A 13,120-nucleotide genomic window follows, 5' to 3' on the forward strand; every position below is an offset into this window, starting at 1 on the left:
TGTCAGGTGACTGCACAGCTTCACTGGTTGACTGGGACTGCAGACGTTAAGACAGCACAAATGTATAACCACAGCTTTGGGTTTGTTTTAAGGTCAGCTCTGTGTTTGGACAGCACAGAAGGGTGAGTTACACTGCAGTAATAAATGAGCTGTCTATAAATGTACAGTGAGCCTTTCTTAAGCTGTGGGTGGGAGAGAAGCAGCAGGGAGGGCTGCTGCTCTTCCAGGGAGCCACAGAATTGCCGAAAAGCCTGGCTGCTGTTGCTCTTGTCCTCCCTTTTCTGGCAGCAGGGCGTAAATCATTCGACCGTGCTGTCTGCAACCTCCTACCCACTTGCTGAATGTGAATGAATATAGATTAAAGGATGAAAGTTAATCTTCTGTTCCAGAAAGCTTTATTCTTTTGGGACCAGGGAGGCAAGGGGAAGATGTAATTTAAATATGGAGTGTGCCATTTAACAGTGCTGGTGGCAGCCCGGGGACTCCAGGATTGAAACGTCCTTCCTGTGACTGCACTGAGACTGGAGCAGAGAGTTGTATCCCTGCCTAGAGGGATGCATGGAGCCCTTCTGGGATTCAGGAAGTAACAAAAGAGAGGTCTGTTCACCTCTGCCCTCCGTCTTGTTGTTGCTTACTGGCCGTGGATAAGGAGCTCCGCAGAGCAGAGCTTTACAAAAGTTTATAGAGTAGGCAGGAAAACTGTGAAGAAGAGGACTGAGAGATGAGAGGCAGGGAGAGGAAGTATAGTTTATGCTGCAAAATTTTCAGTAAACATTACAGTGGTTTGATGAGATTATACCTTTTTTGCAGAATGGTTGGGATTTTCTGTAAAGAAATTTCATCATGTGGAGGTGATATCTTAAAGGCAAAGACATTTCTGCTTTTCCAGCAAGGCCATAGTTTCTGGAATTTTCTTTGTGTATTCCAGTTTCTTTGTGTATTTCCAGTATGGTTCATGGAAACATTTGACTACTTTTAAAGTTGTTATATCACTGTTATTAAATATTACTTGTCAGTGAACAGTGTTCTAGTAATCCATGACCTTTAAGCCTGAATGCTTAACAAACCAAATAGTAGTCTCTCCCTTTTCTGCTCTTACCACTCCAGCAAATTAAGGTGTGGAGGTAACTTTGATTTTTCCTGGTTTCATGAGCAGACCATTTTGCAAATAAGACACTTTAACAAAGTTTTTCCTTGCAAACCACCCACTGTAAAGTTCCATTTCATTGCTCTTCGTATATTCACAAGAAGAGCCATCCAGAAGTCTCTGGTAATCATGTGGTTACTAAGGTTAAGATAAATGTGTGTTTAGGATGTGTGCAGATTTTCTCCATTTTGCTGGGTTTGCATTTTCATTCTTTGGAAAACAGACTCTTTCAGTTTCCCTTCTTGTGTTTTAAAATAAACATTTCTCTTCTGGAATGTCTCATCTAACTTGTAAGCATATTGAGATCTCTTTTAGAAAATGTTATCATTCATTTGCCTTACAAATTGGGGAAAGTTTATTTAACAGGGCAAGGGTCTACACCACAAGGCTCAGGTTCTTTTCCTGGGTGATTTGTATACTGGAAGGCCAAATATGCCTTAATAATTCTCAGTGTCTTGTTTGATTATGGTTCAATAATCTTATAATCAGACTGACTGAAGTGTGTTGTGAAAAATAATTTATAGATGCCCTGATGAAGTTTAATTATTTTTTTAAATTTATAATTACTAAGCACTTCCAGCTGGTACTTTTTTGAGTAAGATTGAGGTTATTGAATGATGATGGCGATTGACACCAATGCTATAGATCTAGAAATCTTTATAGCACTTCATCTGCCTAGTAACCTCAAACTAAATGACATCCTAATTACTATTACTGCTGATAATATTACTATTATTATTTTAATTTGGCTGTTTTCATTACTGTAGCTTATTTCTTCTATGTTTCCTTTTAACTTTAGAAAGGCATTACATGAGGGCATCACATTGCTCCTTAATGACATGTCAGTAAACTACTGATAGCATTTGTAATCCCGTGATCTCCACCTGTGCTCTGAACTTGCTTCTTACCACACCTCTGAGCAGCAATTTTGAGGGCCAGCTTCTGGGAAAAAATCTTGTAGCTGTGATGTGGCAGTGGGTGCTGGCTGATAACTGAAGATTAATGTGGGACATGGTTTTAATCAGTGGGTTTCAACTTCAATAAGTTAGTGTGCTGAAGTGTCTAAGTGGGGTTTCATGTGAGTTTCTGTTCTGGTGATTTACCCATAATCATCTTTACAGATGTTCGACCATTTACAGGACTTGTCTGTGTACAATCCATCAATCAGAGTTTCAATCTGAGTGCTTTTAATGCATCTCTGTCAAATTACAGTTTCATTTAATTGACAGTCTGCCCTCCAAGGTGTCTTTTTAAGATGGGAGATTTTAGCATGGAATTCCTGCAGTTGAACAAGGGAATATTATTGAACTCTGACTGTGTTTCATTAGAGCAAAAATTCACTACAACAAAGAAGGCAAAAATCCATGAGAACAGTCCATCCAGGCAGGCTGACAGTTCAATGCTGGATCAGCTGGTGTCAGATTTTGACCCTCCCAGAGAGCTTTATAGGCACAGCATTCATGCTAAATCATCTCATGGGACACAAGAAGAAAGCATATGCTGGACAAAAAGAAATTACATAAGACCCTCAACTGGTGGAATAGGACATGTGCGTCCTCCCACCCCAATCCTAGAAGAGAACTGTGGGACAGAGCTGGAAATTGACACAGGCATCCTCTGACACTGGGGCAGGGGCAAGAGGATGTGCAGAGCTTGCTTTAAAGGCTCAGGCTCTAAAGCAGAGAGGGGGAACCCACAGCTGCAGGAAGCTGTTCTGCTATCTCCCAGCCATGCACGCTGGCGAGGCAATTGTCCTTGCCCAGGGCCCCGGTGAATGGATTCAGTGCAACAGAGTGTTGAGGGACCTCTCACTGACAGTTTTCCAGGGCAAATTCTTTAGTTCATTTCCTGAGATTAGCTGTGCCCTGACAGCTTGAAGTCCTGTGACAAGATCTCCTGACTGTTAAATTGTTGACATTGATGTGCCCTAGAAATTTCCAACTTTGTATACAACTGTGCTTATCTCATGTCTCTGATTCATGTCTACATGGGCACAACTGTTCAAAGGCAGCCTAAACCAAAGAAAGAGTGTGTTTTCAAGGTGCAAGGCATAGTGTTAGGACTCAGGAATCTCTCACTGCTAATTTTGGCTGACACATAACTCCCCCTGTGGCTTTCCATGCGTGCGGATGAAGCCAAGGGGACCTACCAGAGGTCACTACATCCAGACCTTAGTAACTGCAAATGGGACAGTGTTTTAACATCTGTAATATAGGCGAGGAAGTTGATTATCAAAAATCTGTCCCTCAGGAATAGCTATATAGGAAAAAAAATTTTTTTTAAAATTCACTTTTCCAGGTAAAATTTAAGTTAATACTGTTAACCTCACACAGTTAGGGGTTTGTAAAGAAGCTAAGTGTAGGGAGATCTCTGTCACGATCACCTTACTCTGCAATGTTAAACAGTGGAAATAAAACTTACATGTGCTTTCTCTATTTTTAGTCTTTCCTCATACCATGTTCTCACGAGTGCTCCCACCACCAATCTTTGCCCTTCCTACACGCAGTCAGTCAGCAGAGTATCGTCTTACCGTGTCACGCTTTATTGCCGCTACCCGCGGGCTGCGTGTGAGCCAGCTGCACGTGTCAATTGGCACTTCCCAGGAAGCTGGCTGGAAGCACAGGTGAGCTCAGTATGGATCCTCCACCATCCGCCCAGGGAGAGGACTGGTGCTGGTGACGTGGCCTCCTGCCAGCTCAGAGACTCAGCTCTTCTGCAGGGATATCGGAGAGGAAAGAAATCAATCACAAACCACATCTAGTGTCAGATTGTGTAAGGCAGATGGGTTATCTTGGCTGCTCCCATGTGGAGGGGGGCTGGCTGTCGGTGCTGGGAGGTCTTCTTCATGTCCTTTTACCTTGGTGGCAGAGTTAGTGCTCTCCAGGCATGTCCTTGGACGTGTAGGTGTGTTCTCTGAAGCCCACCTGCAAGGCCTGGCATGCCCATTTCCCACAGGGCAGAGCTTTGCTGCTGCTGGCAAGTGCCAGTCTAACATGCAAGGTACCGAGAGAAATAAAGCAAATGGAAGAGGTGAGGAGGAGGCACAGAGAGCACAGCTTTCTGCTGAAGGGAGCACAGGAGGCTGTGTCTCCAAGTGTGTGTTGTCCTCAGAAAGACCCTGGCTTAGGCTGTTGGTCAGTGCAGGACTGTGCTGTGCCTTAGTGGCCATAGCCCCAGGTAGGAGCTGGTCTTTCAGACCTGTCTGTGCTTTGGTCTATGTGAGGTTTTTCCAGCTTCAGATGTCTGTGTAGAAAACCCCACCAAACACCAGTAAGTAGAAGGACATGCTCACAGAAGTTTTCTTTTTTATTTAGGTTTCTGGGTTTGCTTGTAGTGACTCTGTAGTGTGGACAGTGCAAGCATTTTTAGGTTTCAATCCCTTGGACTCATATAGTGAAAGAAACCAGAGCAAGATAGCAAAGTATGCTTAGTATACAAATGTACATTGCCTTTGCAGAATGCAGCAGTACCTTAAATATTGAAAAGAGCTGCAATGAACTGTCCTGACTAAAATTCATCATCCTTGGCCACCTGTTGTGTGGATAGCATGCTATTCTTTGAACCACAAGGCATTCAGAGTATGCTGCTATACATGCTGGATAAATTAAAAAATAAAATAAATAATGGAGAAAAAAATAATAGAAAAAAAAATCAGGCAAAAGGTGAATTGGTGAACATATTGCAGTTAACTGTAAATTAGCAGAATAAGCACTGGGAAGCATTTCATAGTGTCTATTCTAATCTACATCTGATGCCCAGTTTTCTTAGTTTACAAGTGTGTGGCTAGTTTGGGCAGCATGGCTCAAGCTAGCAGGCTACAAATAGGATCCATTCTGTGGCATGTTTTCTTCCTGGCCTGCAGCCTTTTCCTCCAAGTGGTGTGGAAGTAGTGCTTAGGTGGCTAAGGCTGCTGAGCTGTTTCAGTGGTTCCTCTTCTGCACAGCCATCTGCTTTTGGATAGAAGGGAGTTGGGAAAAACATATGGCCATGAATATGGGGTAGTACCTAAGAGTAAAATCTGCTTTACTGGTAGGTCTAGGGAGTATCAGAGAACTGGGGGTCTGAGTGATGCTGTGGCACTGCCTGGGTCATTTCCTGCTTGATTTAATATTACCAATCCCTCCTCTGTCTGCAACACTACTAGAAGCCACTGAAGTTTTGATAAATACCTGGTTTTAAATATTTTTAGGTCAGAGATGGAGGTTTTATGATGTAAGTCCTGAGTTCTTGAACCCAGAGTGTGTTGCTGAAATCAGAGACATAGGGCAGCTTTGCTTTCTCCTGCAGCTTGTTTAGGCATTAGAAAGCAAAATTTCCAAGTGGATAGAATAATTTTTTGATTATTTTTTGGTATTGATATTTAATCACATTTTCAGTCCTGTGTGCCTTGTGTATCTGCGTCTTGGCAAAGGTGTACCTGTGCAACTACACTGCTCATTTAACAATTTTGCTTATCTTTTGTGATATTTTTATATGCACACTCCTGCCCTGTAAAGGGATTACTGAGAACTTACATAGTATGTATGTTTCTTGCAGAGCAGGATAAAAATGGATTCTCATTTTACATGGCAGTGTGGTTTTATGCCCATTTTTTCAGAATTACTATGTTAATATTAGTGTTAATATTATCCCTTTTAATGTTTAATTTTAACATTACCACAGTAAGGGCTGATTTATACTATAGATAACTTCAACAATAGATGAAGTTTTTAAAGTTAAGTGTGCATATGTGTTCCAAGGAAAACTGGGGTAGCTGGATGCAAATGTCCCACTCATTGCATTTGGTTTCTTAAGTTTGGTCATGGAAAACATTAATCAATATCTGAATATATTTTTGCTCATTTTGTGCTTTTCTTGACAGTTTTCTCTCATTTCTGATTCATATAATTATATTTTTTAGCCTCCAAGGTTAGTGTTTTCATAATTTTATTCCTCTAGAGATTTTTTTTTTGTGATTGTGGAAGAGGAGATGGTAGTTAGGGTATGCAGCTTCTAGCAGACATTCCTTCTGAAGGATTTGGCATGATGAAAGACACATGGGGAGAACGTCAAACCCGGCAAGAAAGGCAGGGCAGTCTGGCAAGACTCTCCCAGTTTTTGGAGAGTTTCAAGGAAAAGGGAGGGGGAAATTGTGCAATTCCATGAAAGCAAACCATGGTCCATAAATCAATCTAAGGAGACAAACATTTGTGAGGAGTTTTTTTCTCCTATAAAGTAAGCTAGATGTTGATGCCATAACTGCAGAGAAGCAATAAAAGGCAAAGGTTATAAACAAATCTTTCGGTGCCGACAGAGGGTTCATAGATGCTGACAAGAAACAAATAAAGTGAATAAGGCCAGTACTCTGTTCTGATAAATTTCATTGATTTCTGCACCATGTCATTACATTTGCAGCCTGCTCTGTTATCTTGTAGCTCCAAACCTTTCATTATTGCTCCAGATGATAACAGCTGTTGATACACTGCAGTGACTACCATGGGGGTAAAGTACCATTTGCTAAGAAATAATTAGGAAAACCCCCACGTCTGGGTAGCTTTGATCTGCCTGTGGTGTTGTCCTTGCAGAAGACATTACAGGCCAATTCTGCATCTGTTTCCTGGATGAGTTCATGAAGCCTTTATGAGAGCACACGTGCCCTATAAAGCAACATAATCAGACAGGTCCCACTGGCTGAGCCAGTGCAAGCAGTATGCTTATGTGCAGGGCCTGACCTGCGTGACACCAATGTGTTAGGACTGTCCATAGTCCACCTTTTTCACAAAAACTTGAATATCTGGAGCTTTTTGCTGTGTCTATCTGCTTACACCAATAACAGCAACGTAAACGTCTGCAGTCTTTAGTAATACTGACAAAGTTAGAAAGCTAAACCAGGACAGCAGTCCCCAAATTGTGTCATTTCCTAATAGTACGAGGTGAGGTATAAGGTAACTCTGAATCCCAAGCATTTTGAACAAATAACCATCTTGCCTTACGCTAGGGAAGCACACATCCACCCAGTTGTTTCTGGTTTGTTTCTGATCTGAGGCTGGATGAAGAAGGGGGCCTGAAGCACAGTTTGAAGGAACTTCTAGCAAAAGGGAGCACAGACCGTGGGTGTGTGGTGTACGTAGACTGATACTGACATATGTTACAGGAGTGTAGGAAAACTGCCAAAGCACCTGCAGGCTGCTGCTTGGCAGCAACATTTGAAAGGTACCTGGTTCCCTCTTTCTTACTAATGGTTGGTAAAAGACTGAGAAGTGTATGTATATGTGGAGGAAAATCAGGGTAAGAGAACAAAAGGAGCAGAAAACCAGGTCATGCATTTAACACTGTCTACAATACTGGAAATAACTGTGGACTGTTTGTTATTTTGAAGAAACGCAAGCTCCAGCTATGTTGAGATGAATGAATTGGAAAGGAACTCCTCTTTATTCATTAAATGTTCTGTATGGAGTTACTCAATGTAGGCTTTCCATTCCTCTGCAGCCCAACCTTGTCATATCAGCTCAGGTGCTTTGGTGTCCCTGCAGTGCTAAAAATGTTTTCAGAGGATCACAATTCCACTGGAGCTTTTCTATTCTTTGCTTTGATATAATGAAGAGTTGTCTCTGGCCAGAAAAGGTTATTTGTTTAATACTGTTACTGGAGTAGACTGGAATATATTATCTGCTTCTGCCTTTGACCCAATGTACTGCTTGCTGCAGTCCTGTCTGCCTCACCATCCTGAACCTTTTTACTCTTCTGCAGCTTCTGAGTATAAATAAAAAGCTGAAGTTCAGGGAACCTGTGGATGTGATTCCAAAGATTTCCGGCGCAAATATATTTCAAGGTCAGGTGTGGGCTCTGAGGCTGCTGCCAGCCGGGAGGGAAGGTAGAGTAAGTTCAGATGCTATCACAGGAGAGATGACACGGCTCTCCAGGGACTTGCCTGCCTACTGCCACTCGTTGCTCTTCTTAAAGACACTGGGGTTACCTTGAAATAGACTTACTTGCTTTGCCCCAGCAAAAAATACTGAGTTTTGGGGGTGATGAGGGCTACCTTTAACTGGCGGTGATGATGGAGTGTGGATTATTGTTAGGGGGAGGGGACAGGAAATTCTGCTGATACCTAAACCTGAATCTTGGTTACACCTCTAAGTTTGCTAAAACTACTTCAGTTGAACATAAGGATATGGGCATGGAGGCTTAAATGCTGTAATTCTTAACCTTCCTTTTGAGGACACCTAGAAACCAAAAGTCAGATCCTTGGCTGATTCAAACCCTTTGTCTTCTCAGAATTTACACAGAGAATAACTCTTGGCCAGTGTATGTGTTCTATAATACCTTTTTCTGTAGGACTCTGGAACACAGTTATATCTTAGAAGTTTGCATGGTTTTGTTGGCATTTCGCAGGGTTCCTTTCCTGCAGCACCCTGGAATGCTGTGTTGCTTTTGGGAGGTTGCCACACCACATTGTCTAGCCACAGGCTAAAGGATTTTATTTATTTTTATTTCACATTGTTTCAGCTGTTTTCACTTTTATTTCCATACTCCAACAGAATTTCTTCATGAATGTGGCAGCACATCAGGTTTCTTGTTTCATGAGCTGTAGTTAAATAGCCTGCTGGATTTGTTTGCCCTTATGAGAGAGTTTTAATACTGTAGCAGCAACAGGAAAAAAGGTGACATTGAGCTCTTATCGAAGTGAGGGAAGAGGTGGGAAAGTTGTTCTCCCAGAACACTGCTGATCTGAGCTTTTTCTAGCTGTGATGTTCTTATTCAAATAAAGTCCCTGGATGAGAGCCTATCAATCCTGTAAGGGCAAAAGGAAATTTTTGCTAGAGTATACAGCAATGTAACTTGCAGTGTAACTCTGTGCTTGGTAAATTGCATGGACATAGATCCTTTGAGATCTGTGTTCTACATATTCTGCATTCTTCAGTAACCATGATTTTTAAAAAAGTAATTTATTCAGTGGTTGCTTTTCTGAGACTCTCTTGCTTGCGTGCTTTCTGTTCTTCATTATATAGCTTTCCTGTTTCTAAGACTGCATTAAATTACATTCTTCATCGCTTACATTTTTTTTTGTCTTTGAGCCAGCCAAATGATCAATTACTGTCACTGTGAATGAAATTTGAAAACATTTGTTTATCAGTAGTGAGAGAAACATTGGCTGTGCCGTCTAAAAGGTATAACTTAGCTTTCAGCCTTTTGTTATTTGCTTGGTTTCAGGGAACAGATAAGTATTGTTACCGTTCATAATAGAGTGACTGTTCTCAGAAGGGCTGCTGAAGGCTTTATTGTAATAATAAGGTGAAACTGATATTCAGAGACTCATCTTTGCACAATAAAACATAGTTCTGTTTACTCATCTAGGAAAGGAGGAAATGTCTGAAGACGTCCCTCTCATTTCTCTTGTAGGATTACCTCGACTGTATCACTGATCAGACCAAGCTCTCCCTGGGAACAGAGGAGCGATCAGCCCTGTTTGGAAACATTCGGGATATCTACCATTTCAACAGGTAAATTCATTTTTAACTAAATGGAAACATTTCAATAGCCTGTGTTAACAACAGGGAGCAAACCAGCCAAATTCTCTCTTATCCCTCTTAAACAGCCAAGACGTATAAATCGAGAAATTATCTGATTTTAATTCTAAGCAAGGTTGGTTTGCTGACACCAGATTTTTTAGCTTTTTATTTGATGCACCAAGATGGTCTCCATGTCCTTTTTTTGCTTTTATGCTGGGTATTTACGTGAATGTAAGCCTAACCTACTCTGTGCTTTAACTGAGCTTAATGGAAGACGCTGTAAAAGAAATTCTTGCCTTAATGAAGAGATGTTTTATTCCTACTATATCAGCTCCTTTTGTGTACCTATGTACCTCACCCAGATCTGGCTTTTGTAGTGCTTTATGCTATTAGGTAGTCCCTGAATTAATTTCTCAAAACTGTATTCAAGTACCTTCCTTTAATTGAAGTTTTTTGTTCAGTGTCTTTGCAGCCTTCTCTAAAACTCTGCAGATGGAATTGCAGTGTGTATTGGGAGCCTGAAGTAAAATGTCTTGCTTGCATAGCTCGTGCCACATTGTGTGGGATCTCAGTATCTGCAGTTTGAGGAGCATGCTACAGCTACTTCTGTCTGAATCCTGTTACTATAAAAATTATTAACTTAGTCAGCATTTAAGGAAAACCTGACTATTCAACCAGTGCAGGAAATATCTTGACATAACGTTCCCACATCTTTTATATACCAATACTCCTATAAAAACTCTCTTAGCTTTGCTGTAGTTGACAAAACATCTCCCAAACAACTGTGTTCTTTGAAGACCAACAGATAATTTAATTGAATCAAAGGAGGATTCTGAAGTGCAGTACTTGTGTCAAAGATCATCTTCAATGTTTTTCCATCATCATGGGAAGTTACTTTTAAGGGCTTCAACTGCTGGGATTGCTGTTTAGTGTCAAAGGAAAGACTGAAAATGGGTCTATTCAGAATTTATGGACAAAGATGAAATCTAAAGTCTTTTCCTGAAGCTTAAAATAGCTACTGCAGGGTAATGGAAATACGCTTAACTAGAAAGATGCTGTGTCCTTCTTCAGCTACAACAACTGACTTTACTGAATGTCTTAACAGCTGGAAAATACATAGTGGGAGCATGCTAAAATAGGCTCATGGACTGCTTTAGAGCCATGAGACAATGATTGTGAGCTTACAGATTCCCAGTGGTCACAGAATGGAAAAATACAGTCCTGGCCATTATATTTTCTGATCCTTCAAAAGCTAGAAAAACAAAAGACTTGATATCTAGGATGCATTTATGCCAGCTTCATTGCAAATATTGCCTACTAGAAATACTTTCAAATATGATCAGTTGTTATACAGAATTACTGAGCTGTGCAAACAAAAGAAAATTGCAGCAGTTGAAAAAAAAAAGTGGTTTTGGCAATTTTAGAGATAGATATGTTAGAATGGCTAAAACTTACTGGAAAGTTGTCCAAAGTATCTAGTAAATTACTAATGTATTTCAGGCCTTCTGATATAAAGTTCTGCTTGGAAATTGTGAGTTCTTAAAACTGAACACTCACTGTAGATCCCAATATAGCTTCAAGGATTAAGTTTACTCATGTGTGAAATTTGGCATGTAGCTTTTGAGTCCTAAACATACTCTAGAGCCTTTTTTATTTATCCTTAGCTTCAGAAAAAGGTCCACTTGGCAGTTCTATGTTAGTAGTTTCAGATGTTTTTTGTGAGCATGATTTTACAGATTTAGAATTACCTTGTTTTTCTCAACTTTGAATTTGACCAATAATAATAAATCAATAATCAAAGGTTTCAGTCTGAGTTTTTTTCAGACTTGCAGATCTGAGAGATTTCATTTCAGTGAATGGGAATTGCTCTCAGCTAAACTACTTAGGATTTTCAAGTGTTGTGTTGAATGGCAGAAATGGTGGTCATCATGGTAACTGCTAGCTACTGCATGATTATGATCTCTTTTTGAAAAACTATTTCTGAGTTTCATAGTGGTAAGGTCTGGCTTCTTCTGAGGAGAAGCCATCATAAAGCTTCATCAAAAAATCAAAGCATCCTAAAAAGGCATTGTAATAAGACTTTCATTCATTTGACTTGAAAAGATAACAAATGCACTGTATGCAAAATTGTCAGTCTTTATGCTTCCCTCTCTCATCCCAAAGTAGTTAGCATTAGCTCCCAATGATGTTCATACAGATTCAGGTTTTCCCAGCCCATAGTAACCCACGCTCTGTAGCTCAGTGTGGTGTTAACTGGCCCTGGCTCCTGTGTCATGCTTCAGTCTGAATCATGTTAGTGATCCAGCTGAAAGAGCAGCGAGCTCCTCCAGCAGTGCTCGCTCTGCTCCCTGCCTGCCTGGCTGGCACAAGCCAGTTGCAGAGGCCAAGAACTGTGACGAGCAGAAAACCTCTGGATATTCAGGTGAACAGGACCAACACTTTTCTCTATTGTTCTTTCTGCCTCCTGCCAGGTACTTAAACATAGCCTACAATAATAGCCATACTTTTTCACATCGTCTTGGTATTATAGGAATTTATTTCAGATTTTCAGAATGCCTGAGCATGACCGTTTTGCTGTTTTTACAGTGGCAGACTGCTCTTACCAATCCTGTTCTTACCATCCAGATGAGACAGAACAGAGTGCAGTGTAGGTAGCAAACTCTTTCAAAAACAGCCCTTACACTCTGGGCTTGTGCTGAAGACACAAACCACTAGTGTATTGAACGCATACACGTGGACTCAATTGCATGAATATATAAAATCTTTAAGTGTTCCTCTTCTCTGTCATGAAAGAGAAATTATGTGGTTTTATTGGAGACCAGTAGGAATAAAATGACAGTCCAGGTGCTACGCTGTTTTTACAGTGGCAGACTGCTCTTACCAATCCTGTTCTTACCAGAATGACAGTCCAGGTGCTAAGTACTTTAGGAGAATGTCCGACTGCTAGACAGCAAGAATCCTCTGAGCCTGTTTGGCATGTTTGATGTTATTTCCAAAACTCGCGTATGGGACACAGTCAGTCAGTATAACTGATGGCTGTGGTCACCATTGCTACAGCTTGCTTCTTTTGCTGGTGTACATGAGCTTCGTGAGGGTGGGGTATCAAACAAGGGTCATATTTTTATTCCTGTTTTGATGAAGGGAGAAATTGAGGCATAGAGGTTAAATTGTCACTGTACAAAGTGACTTAGTGACTGCAGAACCTAAGGTCTTTGCCTGTCTTTGTTTCTTGTGACTGCATGTTGATTTCTCCCTTTCCTTCCTTTAGTAATTAGAGAAGCAAGGAACGAGTCAGGAAACTCTTCTGGTTTACTCTTTTTTGTACATGCAGAGGAAAATTGTGTCTGCTTACAGGGGAAAAGGGTAGATCCCTAGATACAGGCATAGGAACTCTTAGGCAAAACTTGTTCAGGGAACCAGCTGTGAATTGGGAGAAAAGTGGCCCTAAATGGAAAATCATCTGTGGGAGTGTGTGTGTGTA

At 40.9% G+C, this 13,120-nt stretch overlaps 1 protein-coding gene across 3 annotated transcripts in view; it reads left to right on the plus strand.

The window, feature by feature from the left end:
• Nucleotides 1–13,120, plus strand: part of PLEKHG1 (pleckstrin homology and RhoGEF domain containing G1) — a 126,820-nt gene that overhangs the window by 87,622 nt on the left and 26,078 nt on the right. For all 3 annotated transcript variants that reach the window (XM_041470028.1, XM_041470026.1, XM_041470027.1), the window contains one exon: nucleotides 9,530–9,630. In XM_041470028.1, the coding sequence (XP_041325962.1) occupies nucleotides 9,530–9,630 (101 nt within the window). The remainder of the gene's footprint in view (nucleotides 1–9,529; nucleotides 9,631–13,120) is intronic.

This window comes from Pyrgilauda ruficollis, unplaced genomic scaffold (genome assembly GCF_017590135.1).
Source record: "Pyrgilauda ruficollis isolate IOZ18807 unplaced genomic scaffold, ASM1759013v1 scaffold24, whole genome shotgun sequence".
NCBI lineage: Eukaryota > Metazoa > Chordata > Aves > Passeriformes > Passeridae > Pyrgilauda > Pyrgilauda ruficollis.